Raw genomic sequence first — 22,736 nt, forward strand, 5'->3', positions numbered from 1 at the left:
GCGAAATTACTAATAAGACGCCTGGAAAGAAATTCAGGAAGATACTTTGAGAAAATTTATTGTTAAACAACCTCGAGTAGTGAAAATACTGTTATTTTACCCGATGAGACGAACACACAGATGATATATTTAATAATTTTCAATTATTTATTATAAAGTTTAGTAAATATTTACTGTAGTGGCTTTGCTTTAAATTTGTTTATGTTTTCTGGATTTTTCACATACAAAATATAGCTGTTGGAAATGTTTCCCATTCCCATGTTGGTAAACGTGCACACCGTCTTTTGTTCGAGTATAATAGTTGAAGACTAGTACCACGTATGCAACGATTCATGCCATATTAAACATAACCTCAAAGTACATGCGTCGTTTTTTTATTGTCTATTCCTATAACTTCCGCTACAATAGATTTGTTTGAAAAAAATACACACAAAAATAAACAGATTTAGGACAAAGTCACTAAAATAGATATTTATCTACGGTTTTTTAGCATACAATAAATCCTACGCCATAATATCATTCGTTCAAGTTAATTATAAGTAGAAATATTGCAATATGATAAAGATATTGATCTTTTAATCAAATCGCATTGAATGCTGAAATATTTATGCACAGTAGTGTACATCCTTCGAAAATTAACTCTTATTTAGTACTTGTTATATTATCTTTGATTTTAAGTTCCACACAGTTAGTATACAGGATGTTCAGCTACCCCTGGGAAAAATTTTAATAGGGGATTCTAGAGGCTAAAATAAGACGAAAATCAAGAATACCAATTTGTTGATGAAGGCTTTGTTAAACAGTTATTAACGTTTAAAGTTCCGACCGTACTGAATTTTTTTCTCGAAAATGCGCAAGATTTCGGGGGTATGTCTATTCACCAAAAATGATTGTAATTGACACCCGCAATCGAAAATAATTTTTCCAAAACGATTTGAAATTTCTTTTTTCCATCGAAAAATTTCACACATTCTCGAATTTTTTTCTCGAAAGTGGGTAGGATTTGGGGGGTATGTCTATTCACCAAAAATGATTGTAATTGACCCCCGCAACCGATAATAATTTTTTTTTTCGTCGAAAAATTTGGGCACCTACCCCTTGTCGATTTTTCTTAAAAATTACTTTTTCATTTTTAGTAATTTTGCTTGTCACCCTACAGAAAAGTTGTCTAATACTTTTTTGTAGGTACCCATGAGCTCTACTTCAGAAAAGTTTCATTGAAATATATTCACTATCGTAGGATTTATGGCTGTTTGAAAATTGGACCATTTTTATGGGGTTTTTCTCATTTTGCGAGGTCAAGGACGAACTTTTCGAATATTTTTGCGATTTGTACATATATTCTCCGCCAAAATACGCATAGTTTGCTTTTTTAAACATTAAAATCGTCCAATCTGTTCAGAAGTTATGACGTTTTAAAGATTCGCATGGAAATTCGGGCAGACATTTCTGGCCAGAAATTATATTTTCGGTAAGGAATTTTTTTCTCGAAAATGAGTAGGATTTCGGGGGTATATCTGTTGACCAAAAATACTTGAAATTGACCCCTGCAACTAAAAATAAATTTTCCACGACGATTCGAAAGTCTTTTTTTTTCACCCAAAACTTTCAGCACTTACTCGAATTTTTTTCTTGAAAGTGGGTAGGATTTCAGAAGTATGTCTATTCACCAATAATGATTGTAATTGACCCCCGCAACCGAAAATAATTTTTCCAGAACGATTTGAAATTTTTGAATTTAATTGTTAATAACTTTTTAACGAAGCCTCCATCAACAAATTGGTATTCTTGATTTCCATCTTATTTTAGCCTCTAGAATCCTCTATGGAAATGTTTCCCAGTGGTAACTGAACACCCTGTATACACGCTGATTGTGTATATTTCCAAGCGCATTATGCACGTTTAGTTTTTTATTTGTCTCGGTTCTTCGTTCAGAAAACGACGGGAATAATAATATACATTTGTACGCAAAGCATTCGACCGCGACTCCAGAAATAGCTCTTCACTTTTTTCATGCTCCTCCGTAAAAGTCAAGGTATTCCAGATATTTCACGACGAGTTGCTTCTGTACCCTCGATGCTACCCGACGCGGAAACCCGCACTTTCGTTTCAACAAAACTGAGACGCATTTTATCGCTAGCTGGTCCATTCGAAGTGACAAATTAATAATCGCTGCGTAGTTTTCAGGGCGGAACACTGGCTAGCACGAACGATAAAAAGTAAGAGTCGAGCAAGCCGGGGCACTTTCGATTCGGCTGTTGTGGCGGTAACAAGTCGTCCGACTCATTAATCGACTCTTCGAGGCTGTATAATCCTTAGAACCGTTACATAAATTCATTACTCGATACCCTAGAGCGATTCCAATTATTACATTCTGTATCTTACTTGATCTTTTTAGAGCAACTATGATGGCTACAAATATGCATTAGACTTAACCAGTAGCGTAGCTAGAAAGAAACAAAGGGGACAGCACTATTGGTTTACTTTAATGAAAAATATGTTTTATTTATTTTCAACTAGATCACTAATTAAAATACTAAACTGGAAATGCTTTAAAGTTTTTACTAAACGAAAAGCAAGGAAAATAATATTGTAAAAATTGTAGTTAATCTTCTTTTAAAATAAGCATGATATTTTTATTTTGTGTCTTTTCTTATACATTGTTTTATCTTTTTGTTCAAGAATGCTTTATGAGCATGGAAGAGGGGGCATACCCAAAGACCGCCCCGGGTGATATAATCTCTAGCTTCGTCACTGGGCTTAAGTCGTGAGAACAAGGCTAAAGAACGATAACTTTAGAGGACGACCACTTTAACGCATACAGTCGAAATCTGATTGATTTTGAAATTGTTTTACGACACTTCTAATAATGAAACGTCTTTTAATAACAATTTTTACTATTTCTCTACAAGACTTACGCATCTTGTGTAAATTTAATATTATTTTTCTCTTTTCGTTTGTAGTTTCTTTTCAGTTTTTTTTATTATTCAACTAATTCTCGTTGCATATGAAATTACTGTAATAAACACTTCGGGTATTTGTTTGACAGTTTGTACAACTGTATTATAGTCGTGAAAAGAAATATTAACTAATATTTTTGCCAGCTTTCTTTTACCCAAAATACATAAAATTGACTTTCAACTTTACGTTTGCAATTTCAACCGTATTTAATTCGAAGTTAAACAAAATTAAAGTAAACAATTTCTCAATTTTTATTTTATGCTCTACCCATTTCCATGTCATATTTGCGATATACAATGATGTGGACTTACATATCTTTGAGGTAAACAAAATGATGTGTCACCAATATTTCAGGTTAAGAAGCGATAGAAAATTCGGCCGTTTTTAAGCGGGAAATTGTCATTTCGAAAGATTACTTGGCGAGACGGTGAAATTCCGTCGGAATTCGCTGGTAAAAGGTAAAAGGCTGAAAGTGTTCGGTCGTTGGTTACAGAAGGAGGAGGGGGGGACTTTCAATTCGTATCGATGTCGAGGAGGAAATCGTGTGCTCGTCTCTCGTTTATAATCGTCATCTCGTTTCGTCTCCTCTTCCGATCTGCTCCTCTCTTTCCCTCTCGTCAGCCGTGCGAGAATGTAGGTCGCACGGCTGCGTTCACCTTCCAGCTAAGCAATGTCTTCCAAGGAAGGTCGTCGTTCGTCTGGAAAGCCTCTCTTGACCATTCTTTTCCCTTTCTTTCGATCATCCTCCTAGAATGCTGGCAACGCAAAACCTTCGATCGAATCGACCGATTTGCCTGCCAAGGGTGCGTACTTCCTAACGACGACGATCCAAACTCTTCCCGATGATCTCATACGTGCAAGTAACAAAGATCAACTTGGTACTCACGAATGACTCATTCTTGAGTATCATCAATTTTCACAGTGATTACGAATCGCAACTTTCGCACGCACAACGATGGAAGAACTTTTAGTATTCATTTTAATAATTGCTTTTAATATTGAACACGTAGGAACTGTATTTATAGCAATTAATAATTGATGGTATATGAAGGAATTAATAACATACTTCAGAGGTTGAGAAATTGGTCTAACATCTTTTGTACGGAGCTTCTGATATTTTCAAAAGTAAATCTAACCCAAATTCCCTTTATTTCCACGTTCCTCAATTTGAGATTTAGTAATTTTATTTTGCACAAATTCTTGTGGAGATGCAAAATAAAATTGATTTGCTTATACTTCACACTATATACAGGGTGTTCGGCCACCCCTGGGAAAAATTAGAATGGGAGATTTTAGAGGTCAAAATAAGACGAAAATGAAGGATATCAATTTGTTGATGGAGGCTTCGTTAAAAAGTTATTAACAATTAAAAAATTAAATTAAAAAATTTTAAATCATACTAAAAAAATTATACTTAGTTACAGGGGACAATTATAATCATTTTTGGTCATTATACATACCCCCGAAATCCTACGCATTTTCGAGAAAAAAATTGTTTACCGAAAATATAATTTCTGGCCAGAAATATCTGCCCGAATTTTCATGTGAATCTTTAAAACGTCATAACTTCTGAACGGATTGGACGATTTTAATGTTTAAAAAAGCAAACGACGCGTATTTTAGTGTAGAATATGTAGAAATTCTAAAAATGTACGAAAAGTTGTTTCTTGACCCCCTAAAATGAGAAAAACCCCATAAAAATGGTCCAATTTTCAAACAGCCATAACTCCTACAATGGTGACTACATTTCAATGAAATTTTTTTCTGAAGTAGAGCTTATGGGTACCTACAAAAAAGTATTAGACAACTTTTCTGTAAGACGTCAAATAAAATTACTAAAAATTAAAATCTTATTTTTAAGAGAAATCGATAGGGGGGTAGGTGCCTAAATTTTTCGGCAAAAAAAAAAAATTTCAAATCGTTCTGGAAAAATTATTTGCGGTTGCGGGGGTCAATTACAATCATTTTTGGTGAATAGACATACCCCCGAAATCCTACCCAGTTTCGAGACAAAAATTCGAGAAGGTGTGAAATTTTTCCACAAAATTAAAAAATTTCAAATCGTTCTGGAAAAATTATGTTCGTTTGCGGGGGTCAATTACAATCATTTTTGGTGAATAGACATACCCCCGAAATCCTACTCAGTTTCGAGACAAAAATTCGAGAAGGTGTGAAATTTTTCCACAAAATTAAAAAATTTCAAATCGTTCTGGAAAAATTATTTTTGATTGCAGGGATCAATTATAATCATTTTTGGTCAATAGACATACCCTCGAAATCCTATTCACTTTCGCGAAAAAAATTCCATACCGAAAATATAATTTCAGGCCAGAAATGCTTCCCTGAAATTTTATGCGAATCTTTAAAATGTCATAACTTCTGAACGGATTGGGCGATTTTAATGTTCAAAAAGGCAAACGACGCGTATTTTAGTATAAAATACGTAGCAATTATAAAAATATTGAAAAAGTTGTTCCTTAACCCCGTAATGTTAAAAAAACCCCATAAAAATGGTCCAATTTTCAAACAGCCATAATTCCTACAATGGTGAATATATTTCAATGAAACTTTTTTCTGAAGTAGAGACCATGGGTGCCTACAAAAAAGTACTAAACAACTTTTCTATAGGGCGTCAAGCAAAATTACTAAAAATCAAAAACCAATTTTTAAGAAAAATCGACAAGGGGTGCCCAAATTTTTCGACGAAATTGAAAAGTTTCAAATCGTTCTGGAAAAATTATTTGCGGTTGCGGGAGTCAATTACAATCATTTTTGGTCATTACACATACCCTCGAAATCCTACCCACTTTCTAGAAAAAAATTCGAGAAGGTGTGAAATTTTTCGACGAAAAAGAAAAATTTCAAATCGTTCTGGAAAAATTATGTTCGTTTGCGGGGGTCAATTACAATCATTTTTGGTGAATAGACATACCCCCGAAATCCTGCGCATTTTCGAGAAAAAAATTCAGCACTGACGGAACTGTAAATGTTAATAATTATTTAACGAAGCCTCTATCAACAAATTGGTATTCTTGATTTTCGTCCTATTTTGACCTCTAGAATGCCCCATTCTAATTTTTTCCAGGGGTGGCCGAACACCCTGTATATCTTTTTATTTTTATTTATTTACTGTTAGTACAATAAATGATTAGCTGTGTAGTTATTATTAGAAAAATTAAATTAAAAATAGATAATACAGATTATTAAATCTTTCTAATTATTTATTTAATTCCTAATCTCAGTTCTCCTTCTTACTTAATAGAAGTCTTCATAATAAAGTGTCATGTGTTTTTCTTTACTATTAAATAATATTGTATTTTCTTATGGAGATCATTTGCATAACCAACACTAATAAGAAGTGATTTACGAAGAAAACGGAGAAAAAAACTCGGAATCGTTCCTGGCTTCAAAGGATTATATCCAAATGGTTAGTTGTGAAAAACACAAATTAAGATGTCTCTCTAATTGGTCGGTCATTCGTGAGCTCGCCAATGACACAAGTAATTAGTTCTACTATAATTAATTGAACGTCTCGATCAATCAACCGGCCGGTCTCTGGCAAGCTAATTAGTCTCGTTAATAAGTTGATTATTGTTCGTAGCATCATTGTCGTCGCTGGCTGATTGTGCTTTAGAAATCGCATCGCGTGGAAAACGTCCACCTATTTCTTTTTTTTAATCTGATCGTTGGTGTATTTGATCCGGCAGGAAGCGTTTTCCACGGGAGAGAAAATTTGCTTTGTCGCAGCCAAGTCGCAAACTCCCGGGACACTCGAACAGAGGTTCTCGGTTAATTGACCCCCCGCTAATTAGTTATCGTCGCGGCTGACAATTAGAAAGCGCCGTTGTATACTCACACGTAGGCGCTAGCTGGGGTATTTGGGCCGCGTGTGTGGTGCTGTGCCTCGCTATTGTGATCTGGAAACAAAAAATAATGCCGTTCGTTAGATCGGTTAGGGAATCGTTTGTCCCTAGATAAGCTGAAAACAACGGGCAGCGTGAGACACTCGAGCAGACATTGAGAGTTTCGAAAGTACATATTCTCTTTTACGCTTCAATTAGACTATTATTTTTATCCTTCCAACAATTGCGTGACATATTGTATCGTAATTAAGTGTTGGTTATATTTTAGTTCCTTTGTTATAGATGTGGAGTTAAGTTAGCTTATTCTAAACTCAAAGAAATTGGATATTTATCATCATTCAAGATGGAAAATACAATACGCATATTTTTATAAGTTTTTTTGTGTTTCAATTATTAATATTCCTAACCATCTAAAATATCTTTTACAATGCCAAGATTAAAATATAATTTATACAGAGTGTTCGACCACTTCTGGAAAAAATTTTAATGGGAGATTCTAGAGGCCAAAATAAGACGAAAATCAAGAATACCAATTTGTTGATTAAGGCTTCGTTAAAAAGTTATTAACGTTTAAAGTTCCACTATCGTGCGCGCGCAGCTGTTCGCAGACTGCCGTTCTACACCCGGAACATTAAACGTTAATAACTTTTTAACGAAGCTTCGATCAACAAATTGGTATTCTTGATTTTCGTCTTATTTTAGCCTCTAAAATCTCTCGTTAAAATTTTTCCCAGGGATGACCGAACACCCTGTATATGTATAATAATCTGAATAAAAGAAGATGTCAGTGACTAGAGATTCGATTAAGATTTATTAGTTCTAAACTCCACGACCACTTCTTCCCGGATTAAGACTGGCGTCATCGATGGAAAAGCGATTACGAAAATGTCAGACCAAAGTTGATTCGTTCGACTCTCACCGTTCTCGCTGGCAGCGCGTATGAATCATGTGGAATACACGTAGAAACACGTTTCAGTTTCTCATCGATTAAGTGTTATTATAAACCAGCCGCGAGAGGTCCGTGGAAAAGATGTCGATAGAACGTAATTTTAAGGACAATCGAAGACGCTTTATCGCGTGAAACATAATTCGAACTGTTTCTCATCAATTAAAGTCTATTGGCTGAAACGAAGGCTTCGATAAAGATCATAAAATCTCATCTAATAGGTAAAGCATCATCCATAGAGAGGAGACAAATCATTGCTAACGTATCGACCGAGACCTTCGATATGCGCAGAAATTAATTTCAAAGGTAATCAACGACACCTGATTCGATGAATAATAGAAAACCAAGAAATCGAGTAATTAATTTCGCTAGTGAAACCTGAGATGTTCCTCGCCACGCGAGGCTGTAAATAAGACTTAAAGATGAGTGCTTGTACGTGTAGTGAAGGCTGATTGGATAAAGAAAAGGCGCGTCGCAAACATGTTCTAATCTTGGATCGTTCCTAATTACCGTATCCGGTAAAACACGCCAGTTTGCAAGACCATTTTACGATTAGTTGCAACTGGTTACATACGTCATGTAATTGCGTCCCGTTCTTGTAGGCGTTATCGTTTACTAGCGTTGTTTCTTAGGTTCCGAAGCTAGGAAATCATGATTGAAAATACATGTGACGTAAACCAGGACATAATTAAAAACGCATATCATGCGGGGTTAAGTATGAATACATATTGCACACTTTTCGATGAAAGTTAAACTTCGCGTGTTGTAAGTAATTAAAAATTCAAATGCACTTTACTTCAATGTGGCGACAACTCCCACGCTCGCCAACAGAGGGACACGCTCATCCTTTATCTTTCTCACAAGTACCTACTCGATTTACCGTCTATTCTCAAGTAACATGAAAATCGATACACGGAAGTTTTCGAGGTCGCTGATTACGAAACGCAAGTAAAAGTAATAAAAAACAAAATGGTGGATGCGTGTAGGAAAAAAAAGTGTCAAATTCGACAGGAACTAAGTATTCTAGAATTTTCGAGGTCTCCGATTACGAATCTGTAATCAAAATTATACAAGACAGTATGGTGGATGTAAAATGGTGGTCCTAGACATCAAAACAGCGTCAAATTTAAATAGAAATTATTATTCCAAAAGTATTATTCCAAAAGTATGTTTAGCACTTGAGTTTCTTCAGACTTTACATAGGTTATTTTTTCATTTAGTGTCACAATTTCAGGGTATATCCCAAAAAGAATTCGACAATCGAAAAATAAGGTCCACCCTACTGTCTACGCTTCGAAACTAATTATTCCAAATAGATTTAGTATGACTAAGGGTGCTGCTCTACTTTGTTCGCAGAATGCAAAGATTACCGAAAAAGAAGGAACGAAGGTAATCGTGGTGGTAAAGAAACCGAAGATAATCGGTGAAGGTGGAAAATATTCACATTGTGGAAGATTAGAGGCTTTGTAAACGTTCTCGAGCGTCGAGCGATCGCGGGGAACGTAGCAAGGGCACTCGAGACACCTCTTACTCCCTCGACACACTTTTATTTTCCAATCCACGCCGATTTAGGTATCGGTAGAAACGAGTGAACTCGAACGACGACAGTGCTAAGTGACCGCAACGATCGCGGACTAGGTGAACGTGTAATTGTTCAACTCGATCCGTTGCAACTTGTTGCAGTCGATGCAAGCGTTACGTTTGCTTCGTTTCTTCTGCAGCTCTCGATGCGTCGATGTCTCCGGAGCAGATCAACGCAACCTTGAACTGGTTTAGACCTCCTAATAGACGATCTCTCACGTATATGGGAATTCTGAATAAAAATCACAACTTCTAAACTGATCAATATTTTACTTAAGGACTCTAATAATTTTTTCAAAAGAATACAAAGACATATGAATCTATAGAAAAATATACGTTTTCAATAAAAGGAATTAAAGTGATATGGATTTTTTATCGAATAAACAATGTTTTGCTAATTTTTAATAGGTAATGTGTCACGTATATGGGAATTCTGAATAAAAATCACAACTTCTAAACTGATCAATATTTTACTTAAGAACTCTAATAATTTTTTCAAAAGAATACAAAGACACATGAATCTATAGAAAAATATACGTTTTCAATAAAAAGAATTAAAGTGATATGGATTTTTTATCGAATAAACAATGTTTTGCTAATTTTTAATAGGTGACGTGTCACGTATATGGGAATTCTGAATAAAAATCACAACTTTTAAACTGATCAATATTTTACTTAAGAACTCTAATAATTTTTTCAAAAGAATACAAAGACACATGAATCTATAGAAAAATATACGTTTTCAATAAAAGGAATTAAAGTGATTTGGATTTTTTATCGAATAAACAATGTTTTGCTAATTTTTAATAGGTGATGTATCACGTATATGGGAATTCTGAATAAAAATCACAACTTCTAAACTGATCAATATTTTACTTAAGAACTCTAATAATTTTTTCAAAAGAATACAAAGACACATTAATCTATAGAAAAATATACACTTTCAATAAAAGGAATTAAAGTGATTTGGATTTTTTATCGAATAAAAAATATTTGCTAATTTTTAGTATTGCAATTTCTTGTCAACCGATTATTGACTAACTTTTGTTCGAAAAGTTTTTTAATGGTACAACGAGAATGCCTGAAATATCGTATTTGGAAAAGAATTCAGAACTTTGTATTCATGTAACATTTTTTCTTATTTTTTAAAAATAAAATATAAACATTGTTTATTATATTAACTTTAACGACTTAATAATGATTTTGATTTTGATTCTCTCCATTTCAGGCAAATTTTGGAAGCTGAAATTGGCGTTAAATTAAAGTTTAATGTATCCTAAATTAATATTCAGGAAATCATGGCGGTATTTTTTTTCGAACTTAATTAAAAGTTAATAAACATTTAACATAAACAATTGGGATAAATTCATTAATATTCTTAACAAATTATTTTGCACTTTAAAGTGTACTAAATTGCTAAACATAACTTATCAAAATCAAATTGAAAACTCAAATATTCGACAAATGTGGCAAGTTTTTAAAAAAATGCACCGAAAATTGCAATAAACTTCTAGCATTATTTTCTACAACAAATTGGCAAATTTAGTAAAAATAATTGATAATATTAAAATTTACGATCTTTTACTATAAAACAAAATATCTGTAAGATATAAACAAATCATTTTTCTAAAAATATAAAATAAAATAAAAACTGTAAATATTTATTTTGTTATAAAATTGTATAATATAGCTATTACACAAAATCTAATTCCTTTGTATCTACTTGTACATTTATAATAAATACTGGTGGAATTTTTATTGTCGAAGCGAACGAAGTAGATAATTTGTTTCGAAGTTGGTTATAAATCGTGTTAGACACGGCGAATGAAACGTAAGTCGGATCTCGATGGAAAGCGAGACCTTGCAATACGTTTTTCGCGTCGAGAGTCGTAGACACGTAAATGCGAGTATTAGAGAAATTGTCTAATAAACACCGACGTCAGCGTCGATAAATGTATATATGTAAATACATCAGTGTGCACCGATGAAAGTGGTTTAACGAGTCAGCAGCCATTTTGTGGGTACACTTAGCTAGGATACACACTACCGAAATCCAAACATTTATGTTTTATTTTCAACTTCCGACTTTTATTGATATAAAAATCCAATTTCCCTTTATTCGCTGAATCGATAGTTCATAGTTTTGAAAATAATATTTCGTTAGTCTGGACGTAAAATTCCCACTCTTTCACTAGTTTAAAGCCCATTGTAATCTCCTGTTATATAATAAAAATCATAACCTACAATTTGTAAACTCGTTTATCTCAAAATGACATTTTTCTGTAAAAAAGTATTTATAAACTTGTGAATAGAACTGTAAGTTTATACAGAATCTGTTTGGAAATATTTCTTTTTTCCTGTCGGCAAATGTGCCCACCATCTTTTGTTTTAGTATAGTAGTTGAATAGCGTTCAATATCATGTATGCAACGATTCGTGCAATATTAAACATAACCTAAAAAGTACATGCGTCGTTTTATTGTCTAATCCTATAACCTCCACTACAGGATCATACAATTTGATTCAAATTGATTCACACAACGAGTCAGCTCTAAAGACACAATATTTTTAATGTTTACAAGGAAAAATGGCGGGCAAGAAAGATGAAATATCCTTGCCCCATGTGAGATAAAATGCATATGTATTTTATATGTTTCTATTCAAATAAAGAATTTGTGAAAACAGTTACAGTCTTTAATTATACTCAGTGATCCAGCTAAGTGAAATGACTTAAATATGTCTTCTAGTAATAATGGTAGATAAAAAAAATTCTCAAGAAGTAGTTGCAGTGTTTTAAGGAATACGTTTAACCTCGGAAAAAATTTTATTTCGTTGTTAATTCTTTTGTTGTACGAGATTTCAGTGTCATCGATATCTTTTTCCTTGCACTCTTAAAGAGCATAAAAAACAAAAAGAAAAAAAAAATAAAACGAATTAAACGACTTTATAAACTATATTTTAATACGTAGTATCTGATCCTCCGGAAAACACAAGCCTGCCGAGTCCAGGTCTAAAAGAACACGACAAAGAAAAAAAAATGGAGGAGGAAACTCGCGTCTCGAAAGTCTCGGCGTCGTGGAAGGTCAGTCCTGGACGGATTCCTTCGGATGATGGAACTCTCGGTGCCATATATGGTCGGAATCATCGAGTCGTTATGCTGGCTGTGCACGCAGAAGCCTCGTTTTCATCGACATCACGGAGAAATGTTTCCACTCACGTACATCGTGTTCGATCCAATTATACATAATCGCAAGGATGCAGTACAAACTGCGGACCCAGTTTCGCGTAAGTGCGCCGCTGTTGCCTCAAGGATGAGTCTAATCGATGGGCGGACTGCGTATAAACTGCGCGAGCCTGCGTTCGTAGACGCGCGTTTACATATCTTTCAAGGATAAACATTGGAAAACAATCGAAGCAAGCAATGACACAATACACGAGTCTGTCTAAGAAGAACATTAATCTAACGCTCTTGTACACATTACACTGGTGGACAAAATGATAAGGTACCTCGCTATTTCTTTTTCTTGTGGAACCCTTAAGAAATTTTTTACGGATCATGGCGTCGTTCAGGCGCCTATGCATTTCTGGCAGCCTGTCACTTTCTTAGAATTTTCGGATCTAGTGAGCTGATCTTAGAATAAACGACTTTGAAACGACAGATAAACAATAATTTGGCAAGAAGATTTGACTGAATTTGTTTAATAGTTCAATTTAGTGGTTTGTTAATATTTTAATGCGTTTCTATGAAAATATTGCAGCTAATCTTATTTTAATGTTATATCACAACTTGTCTCGCGGAACCCCAAAATTATTTCATGGAACCCAATTTGAGAAACACAGATCTAGTGGATTATCTTTGAAAATGCATACAGAGTGTTCGGCCACCCTTGGGAAAAATTTTAATGGGAGATTTTAGAGGCCAAAATAAGACGAAAATTAAGAATAGCAATTTTTTTTATTGATGCTTCGTTACAAAGTTATTAAAAAATTAAATTAAAAAATTTCAAATCATACTGAAAAAATTATTTTTGATTACGGGGGTCAATTGCAATCATTTTTGGTGAAGAGACATAACCCCGAAATCCTACTCATTTTCGAGAAAAAAATTCCTTACTGAAAATATAATGTGAGGCCATATTTGCTTCCCCGAAATTTCATGCGAATCTTTAAAACATCATAACTTTTGAACGGATTGGACGATTTTAATGTTTAAAAAAGCAAACGACGCGTATTTTAGTGAAGAATACGTACAAATCGCAGAAATATCCGAATAGATAATTCTTGACCCAGCAAAACGAAAAAAACTCCATAAAAATGGTCCAATTTTCAAACAGCCATAACTCGTACAATTGTGAATATATTTCAGTGAAACTTTTTTCTGAAGTAGAGCTCATGGATACCTACAAAAAAGTATTAGACAACTTTTCTGTAAAGCGTCAAACAAAATCATTAAAACTCAAAAACGAATTTTTAAGAAAAATCGATAAGTAGGTAGGTACTAAAATTTTACGGCGAAAAAAAATTTTCAAATCGTTCTAAAAAAATTATTTTCGGTTGTGGGGGTCAATTGCAATCGTTTTTGGTCGATAGACATACAACCGAAATCCTACCCATTTTCTAGAAAAAAATTCGAGTAGATACTGAAATTTTTAGACGAAATTAAAAAATTTTAAATCATACTAAAAAAATTATACTTAGTTACAGGGTGCAATTATAATCATTTTTGGTCATTATACATACCCTCGAAATCCTACGCATTTTCAAGAAAAAAATTGTTTACCGAAAATATAATTTCTGGCCAGAAATATCTGCCCAAATTTTCATGCGAATCTTTAAAACGTCATAACTTTTGAACGGATTGTCCGATTTTAGTGTTTAAAAAGGCAAACGACGCGGATTTTAGTGTAGAATATGTATAAATTCTAAAAATATTCGAAAAGTTGTTCCTTGACCCCGTAAAATTAGAAAAACCCCATAAAAATAGTCTAACTTTCAAACGGCCATAACTCCTAGAATAATGAATATATTGGATTGAAAATGTGGGAAAAAGTAGAGCCCATAGATGCCTACAAAAAAGTATAAAACAACTTTTCTGTAAAGCGTCAAACAAATTTATTAAAAATGAAAAACAGATGTTTAAGAAAAATCGCCTAAACTCGGCGAAAAAAAAAAATTTCAAGTCGTTCTGGAAAAAATATTTTTAGTTGCGGGAGTCGATTGTAAGCGTTTTTAGTGAATAGACATACCCTCAAAATCCTACGCACTTTCGAGAAAAAAATTCGGGAAGCTGAAATTTTCCAGAAATTATGGAAACGGAGAGAACAGGGTACGAATCTGAAAATGATTTTAAAATAAATTGAAATATCATCAAATTCAAATTAAGTAATTTTTCAGTTTGTAATTATTAGTCAAATAAAAATAAATTCATATTGTTGCAATATTCTCGTTCGTTATTCGTACAAATGATTATTTAGCTAGATTTCGAGAGTAACAAATCACAAAAATAGGATAAAATTGGGAATTTCGAAAATTTCAAAAGTTTTGTATGTTTAAAAGGCTTCGATAAATCGAATGTTCCATCCCTAATTAAAATTCATCTTGGAGAGCCAAAGTATCAAGTGGATCAATGGGTAACCGGATCGACGTGGTCACGGATCTAGCGTAGGCAGGGGTCTCCTTGAAAACGTCTCCCATCGCTCGATCCTGATGCCGTAATGCGAATCACATTAGTCACTCGTCTCTGAGCGATTGCTGTATCACCATGTGAGAGTGTTTCAATGACGTCAGTCTTGTACGCTTTAGGGTAGAACGTGTTTGAATCAGCACGCCAGGCAATAACACGCGATATTTCTCTACCAGACTTACCTTCTCCTTTAGATTCAATCTGAATTGTCGGAATTCATCCTTCGAGCAAAAAGGAAAGAATTAAACTAGGTCCAAAATCGAGAGTAATTCACGCCTTAGATCAACGTTGGCGATTTCTAACAATTTTACTACTAGAATTGGAATCTAATGTTACTAATTTTTTCACAGGTGAACGTATAGAGGATAAAGGATGTATTTTACTCATAACTTTTCAAACAATCGATTCATTCTTTTCACATTTTCACGAAAAACAGTTAAATGTGCAATATCCTGTGTCCAACTCCTTGTTTTTTTCATATTTTTTTGAGCGAGAATGATAAGAAACAATAAAAAATCAATAATTAAATTTCAAAACGTTTTCATTTTTGTAATGATTGCTTTTTATTTTTATTTTAGTACCTGCTATAGTCCAACTCATCCTAATTAACAGTCTCTCTTCATTTAACTATATACAGGCAAAATGATATTATTAATATTTTACTTTAAAACAGTTCGTACAGATTCCACAAATGTCAATAAATATGCAGGGTGTTCAGCCACCCCTGGCAAACATTTTAATGGGAGATTCTAGAGATCAAAATAAGACGAAAATCAAGAATACTAATTTGTTGATGGAGCCTTCGTTAAAAAGTTATTAATAAAATCATTAATAAAATTTGTCCACCTATATGAATTTTTTTCTCACAAATGCGTAAGATTTTGGGGATATGTCTATTTACCAAAAATACTTATAATTAACCCCTGCAACTAAAAATAATTTTTCTAGAACGATTTGAAAGTTTTTGATTTTGTCGAAAAATTTCACACCTTCTCAAATTTTTTCCTAGAAAGTGGGTAGGATTTCGGAGATATGTCTATTCACCAAAAATGCTTCTAACTGACCCCCACAACTGAAAATAATTTTTCCAGAACGATTTGAAATTTTTTTTTTCGCCGAAAAATTTCAGCAGCTACCCCCTATCGAATTTTCTTAATAATTGGTTTTTCATTTTTAATAAATTTGTTTGACGCTCTACAGAAAAGTTGTCTAATACTTTTTTGTAGGTACCTATGAGCTCTACTTCAGCAAAAAGTTTCATTGAAATATATTCACAATTGTACGAGTTATGGCTGTTTGAAAATTGGACCATTTTTATGAGGTTTTCCTCATTTTGCGGGGTCAAGGACCAACTTTTCGTATATTTTTGCAATTTCTACATATTGTTCATCTAAATACGCGTCGTTTGCTTTTTTAAACATTAAAATCGTCCAATCCGTCCAGAAGTTATGACGTTTTAAAGATTCGCATGAAAATTCGGGCAGACATTTCTGGCCAAAAATTATATTTTCGGTTAGGAATTTTTTTCTCGAAAATGAGTAGGAATTTGGAGGTATGTATAATGACCAAAAATGATTGTAATTAATCCCCGCAACCGAAAATAATTTTTTTAGAATGATTTGAAATTTTTTAATTTAATTTTTTAATAACTTTTTAACGAAACATCAATCAAAAAAATTGCTATTTTTAATTTTCGTCGTATTTTGGCCTCTAGAATCTCCCATTAAAATTTTTCCCATGAGTGGTCAAACAGCCTGTATATGGGATATTTCGATAAAAAAAGTTGTTTAGTTCTTTGCCACAAAATGCTCAAAATACTAAAATTTAAATTCATTATAAATTTACTGCAGGACATAATTATAAGTTCACCTAATTTTTTGGCGTTTTCTGTGATTTATGATTGAAATTATTTATTTTCTGTTTGTTACATAAAAATTCATGGAAAATAATACTACGAAATCAATTTTTGTATTATTTACATGTATACACAATTATTTTGACTACTTAGAAAAGTTACATTTTCCAATTGGACAAAGGTATGAATATACTTATAAAAAACAATTTATTATAGCAAGCTACAATTTTTATTAATTACACTTTTTTCCATAGCTTCAAATTACATGTACAGAAGCAAGCTAGTGAAACATTAACAAAGAAAATGACCAAAATCTCAGATAATAAATTACCAATTGATGATTAATCACAGAACAGCATCGATTAATTATTAAAAACTATTTTTTGCTATAATTTTAGATTACATAAATTGTTTTCTATAGGTGAACTTATACTTTTGTCCAACTAGAAAACAGCATTTTCTTGAATAGTCATAATAATTTACTATACATACAAATAATACAAAAATTTATTTCCCAGTATTATTTTTCATGTATCTTCATACACATAATCCTGCAAAGGAAGAATTAATATCAGAGAAAAGAGAGGTGAATTTATAATTTTGTCTAATAGTTTGCTTGTAGTTGTTAAATAATTTTAGAATGATCAGCGACGAAGGTCAATGTATTTCCTCGATGAATTTCCCCAGCTAAAAAGGTAGTAAAAAGCTCTGAAATACATTCGAGAAGAAAGCACATCCTGAACCAATGGAAAACAGTTTCGATGTAAGTAAAAGGAAACACCCGCGGTTTATTTTCCAGGACGAAAGTTCACGCGCAGTTTTCCGGCGTTGGTGAACGTGTGAATTGCTCGTAAGAGAGCATTTATCGGCGCACTTCCGGTATCGAGTCTCCTACCGCAGTGAAACGTTTGTGAAAACGGGCTCCAGCCTCTCCGGGATAGATCTCAGCCAGATATTTAAAAGAACATAGAGTAAAAGTGGGCGTGGCTGTTCCGAACGGATTGTCTCTCCTTTTCGTGCAGGCGAAACGCTCGCGCAAATATTTGCGAATTACTTCGACGTTTCTGCTTCCTCAACGATCATTTCTACGCAACAATTTTTCAACCCTTTTACTACGGCGCCCTCTAATCCAGAACAATTACTTTAAAATATATAAATTAAATTTAAGAAGCTACACCACTGTGACAATTACAAAAAGACGAGATTTTTATTTACGATATTTTCCTAAACAGTGTACACGATATTTCCGGCTGTAATTAATGAATTAACTTGAAATTTTAAACACGTGCTTAGAAAAATAGTAACTTTGGTGATATAAATAAAAACAGTACAGATTTTTGTAAAAAAAGCAGCGAAAACGTTTAAAAATGTTTTATTCTTTAAATAGACACTAATTACGCTTTAATAAATATTGTATAATTTATGAACAAAATTTTAATTTATTTCTGACAACTATATTAATATTTTTTTATTTAATTTTAAATGTATACTTATTAGGAACAATATTAATACATAGCCCAAAATAGATACAATAAGTAGTATTAGTAATTCTATCAGAATTAATTCCCTAAGTTTGTTGTATTTTTAAGGGTGTTACATTGATGTAACCCTTTAATTCAGCCAGAACTTTACAGTAGACCTAATATACAGGGTGTTCAGACACCCTTGGGAAAAATTTTAATGCGGGATTCTAGAGGCCAAAATAAAACAAAGGTCAAGAATACTAATTTGTTGATGGAGGCTTCGTTAAAAAGTTATTAACGTTTAAAGTTCCGCACGTACTGAATTTTTTTCTCGAAAATGCGCAAGATTTCGGGGGTATGAAAATAATTTTTCCAGAACGATTTGAAATTTTTTTTTTCCGTCGAAAAATTTCACACATTCTCGAATTTTTTTCTAGAAAGTGGGTAGGATTTCGGGGCTATGTCTCTTCACCAAAAATTATTGTAATTGACCCCCGCAACCGAAAATAATTTTTTCAGAATTAATTGAAAACTTTTTTTTTCATCGAAAAATTTAGGCACCTACCCCCTGTCGATTTTTCTTAAAAATTCGTTTTTCATTTTTAGTAATTTTGTTTGACGCTCTACAGAAAAGTTGTTTAATACTTTTTTGTAGGTATCCATGAGCTCTACTTCAGAAAAAAGTTTCATTGAAATATATTCACAATTGTATGAGTTATGGCTGTTTGAAAATTAGACCATTTTTATGGGGTTTTTCTCATTTTGCGGGGTCAAGGACCAACTTTTCGGATATTTTTGTGATTTGTGCATATTCTCCATCAAAATACGCGTAGTTTGCTTTTTTAAACATTAAAATCGTCCAATCCGTTCAGAAGTTATGACGTTTTAAAGATTCGCATGAAAATTCGGGCAGACATTTCTGGCCAGAAATTATATTTTCGGTAAGGAATTTTTTTCTCGAAACTGAGTAGGATTTCGGAGCTATGTCTATTGACCAAAAATACTTGCAATTGACCCCTGCAACTAAAAATAATTTTTCCAAGACGATTCGAAAGTCTTTTTTTTCACCCAAAACTTTCAGCACTTACTCGAATTTTTTTCTCGAAAATGGGTAGGAATTCAAGGGTATGTGTATTCACCAAAAATGATTGTAATTGACCCCCGCAAACGAAAATAATTTTTCCAGAACGATTTGAAATTTTTGAATTTAATTGTTAATAACTTTTTAACGAAGCCTCCATCAATAAATTGGTATCCTTGATTTTCGTCTTATTTTGGCCTCTAGAATCTGCCATTAAAATTTTTCCCAAGGTTGGCCGAACACTCTGTATATTAATATTCATAGTCAAAATTGTGAAGGTAGAGATTTATGGAAAACGGAAAATGGTAATTTATTTGGAAATCAATGAATCCCACTCACTATTACTGAAAAATTCCTGGAATTACTTTTTATTATTTGCACTTTCAAGCGACGTACTCGAAACTTTTTAGAGCTACCTTCTTTTTTCAATTCTTGTCAAACACTTACTATCTTCAGAAGAAGAAATCTGTTTGGGAATATTTGCTCGAAGTCAACGAGCTTCAAAAACGAAAAGAATGGTATTTGAAGAGCAAGACTAACCGTCAGTAATCTGAATGAAATAATCCATTTAGAAATCAATGAAGCCCACTCACTACTACTGCAAAATTCCTAGAATTACTTTTTATTATTTGCACTTTCAAGCGACGTACTCGAAACTTTTTAGAGCTACCTTTTTTTTCAATTCTTGTCAAACACTCACTATCTCCAGATGATGAAATCTGTTTCGGAATATTTGCTCGAAGTCAACGAGCTTCAAAAACGAAAAGAATGGTATTTGAAGAGCAAGACTAACCGTCCTAGCCAGTTCTAGTCGGAATAACAGTGATTCTGCCGTTTTAGTTAATTGCGCGCACTTGAGGGAACCGGTCGCGGTCCCAATCGGTGTTAAACCCAAGTTTAATCGTAATTGTCGATTATTAAACGTTGCACAAGCCCGAGATTACCACTTTCCGAACAGGTTAACGACATCAAACCCGCCGGTCTTTGTCAAGAGAACATCGCTTTGTCTTCCGACATGATGTTTAGCGTGATTATCATGGGAGAAACGACCGTTTTCCCAAATTATCTCTCCTAACCTTCATCCCAAGAGAACTCATTCTCATGAAGCAAGAAAGCTCATAATTCTCGTTACAAGCGAAAAAAACAATCGTGTGTGTATTCGATGCGTATCGTACCTACTTGTGGAAGAAAATAACCTACAAAACGACACGAGTGTTTTTCTCCAAATACAAAATGGCGGATCGAGAAACGATGAAACCTAACTTTGAAAATTTTAGTCAATATTATTTTTCGATTCTTAAAGGAACCGTCTGGTTTTCTTTATAGTTAATTAAAATATAAAAACAAGAAAGCTCATAATTCTAGTTACAAGCGAAAAAAACAATCGTATGTGTATTCGATGCGTATCGTACCTACTTGTGGAAGAAAATAACCTACAAAACGACACGAGTGTTTTTCTCCAAACACAAAATGGCGGATCGAGAAACGATGAATCCTAACATTGAAGATTTCAGTTAATATTATTTTTCAAACCTTAAAGAAACCGTCAGTCTAGTTAATTAAAATATAACTCTATTCTTTACTGAGAAGCGATAGTACTTTTTCCCTAAAAATAACTAAAAAGCTACTGGAACCTTATGAAATGCCCTTGTTAAGTAATGGCTTGGGTACAAAACAATAACAATTAATAAATCATTTTTAAACTAAAGATGTAATTCGTATCGTACGATAACTCGGGTTTCTGATAATTATACCTTGAAAACTGAGACTGAAGGACAATAGTTTTAATTTAATTGTACTCTAGAACAATCAGTGACCTTCCACTTTCAGCATACGTCAAAGCCTTTGAAATTGGCGAGGTCGTTGACATAGTACATAATTATACGTTAATTATCGCAGTCAGACAGAAAGTCAAGTATATAATAAATCTGATTAATGAAATATTGAAATAAAAAATTCGTTATGATAGAATCAAGAATTTTGTTATAGAATTAATAATACCATTTACTGTCGATTAACTACTATATAATAATAATTTTAATAAAATGTAAGATGGATGTAGGTATTACAAATTCAATCTACCTTTGTCTTTACAAAAACAAAACCGTAAATAAATAAAGTTTATGAAAATAAATTTAATATCAAATTTAATTTAAATACCATACTTTACATTATTTCATTTTTTAATATAACATTGTACAATTTTTACCTTATCAAGATGTAATTTTGTTCACAACAAAGAAAGTAAATATTTTGTTGTACATTATATTACTATAAAATATCTCATTAAAAAAGTATACTATTTACATGTTTGTATAATTCACAACACTTGTATTGAATATTTTAAACAAAACTATGTCTGATTTTAATGCCAAATTAGTATTCAGTATTCAGACATTGTATTATAGAATATAGCAAGTTATGCGAGCTATTACTTCGTTTGTAAGACACCCATTGGAAAAATTTTAATGGGGGATTCTAGAGGCCAAAATGAGACGAAAATCAAGAATACCAATTTGTTGATGAAGGCTTCCTTAAAAAGTTATTAACGTTTAAAGTTCCGCCCAGTACTGAATTTTTTTCTCGAAAATGCGCAAGATTTCGGGGGTATGTCTGTTCACCAAAAATGATTGTAATTGACCCCCGCAAACGAAAATAATTTTTCCAGAACGATTTGAAATTTTTTAACTTTATCGAAAATTTGTGTGCCTGTTCGAATTTTTTTCTAGAAAATGGGTAGGATTTTGAGGGTATATCTATTGACCAAAAATGATTGTAATTGACCCCCGAAAACGAAAATAATTTTTCCACAACGATTTGAAATTTTTTTTTTCGTCGAATTTAGGCACCTAATTAGATTTTCGGTTAGGAATTTTTTTCTCGAAAGTGCGTAGGATTTCGGAGGTATGTCTATTCACCAAAAATGATTGTAATTGACCCCCGCAACCGAAAATAATTTTTCCAAAACGATTTGAAATTTTTTTTTTTCCGTCGAAAAATTTCACACCTTCTCGAATTTTTTTCTAGAAAATGGGTAGGATTTCGGGGGTATGTCTATTCACCAAAAATGATTGTAATTGACCCCCGCAAACGAAAATAATTTTTCCAGAACGATATGAAATTTTTGAATTTAATTGTTAATAACTTTTTAACGAAGCCTCCATCAACAAATTGGTATCCTTGATTTTCGTCTTATTTTGGCCTCTAGAAATCTCCATTAAAATTTTTCCCAGGGGTAGCCGAATATTATAGTGTCCTGAGTCACGAGAATATGATTTTTGATTTCAGATTACATTTTTAAAAG

General features: G+C 33.0%; 1 protein-coding gene across 1 annotated transcript in view; it reads right to left on the minus strand.

The window, feature by feature from the left end:
• The window catches only part of Pio (zona pellucida domain-containing protein piopio), a 149,772-nt gene that overhangs the window by 117,929 nt on the left and 9,107 nt on the right, over positions 1–22,736 (minus strand). The window contains exon 3 of the mRNA XM_076777205.1: positions 6,818–6,878. Within this exon, the coding sequence (XP_076633320.1) occupies positions 6,818–6,878 (61 nt within the window). The remainder of the gene's footprint in view (positions 1–6,817; positions 6,879–22,736) is intronic.

This window comes from Colletes latitarsis, chromosome 11 (genome assembly GCF_051014445.1).
Source record: "Colletes latitarsis isolate SP2378_abdomen chromosome 11, iyColLati1, whole genome shotgun sequence".
In the NCBI taxonomy this organism is placed as follows: domain Eukaryota; kingdom Metazoa; phylum Arthropoda; class Insecta; order Hymenoptera; family Colletidae; genus Colletes; species Colletes latitarsis.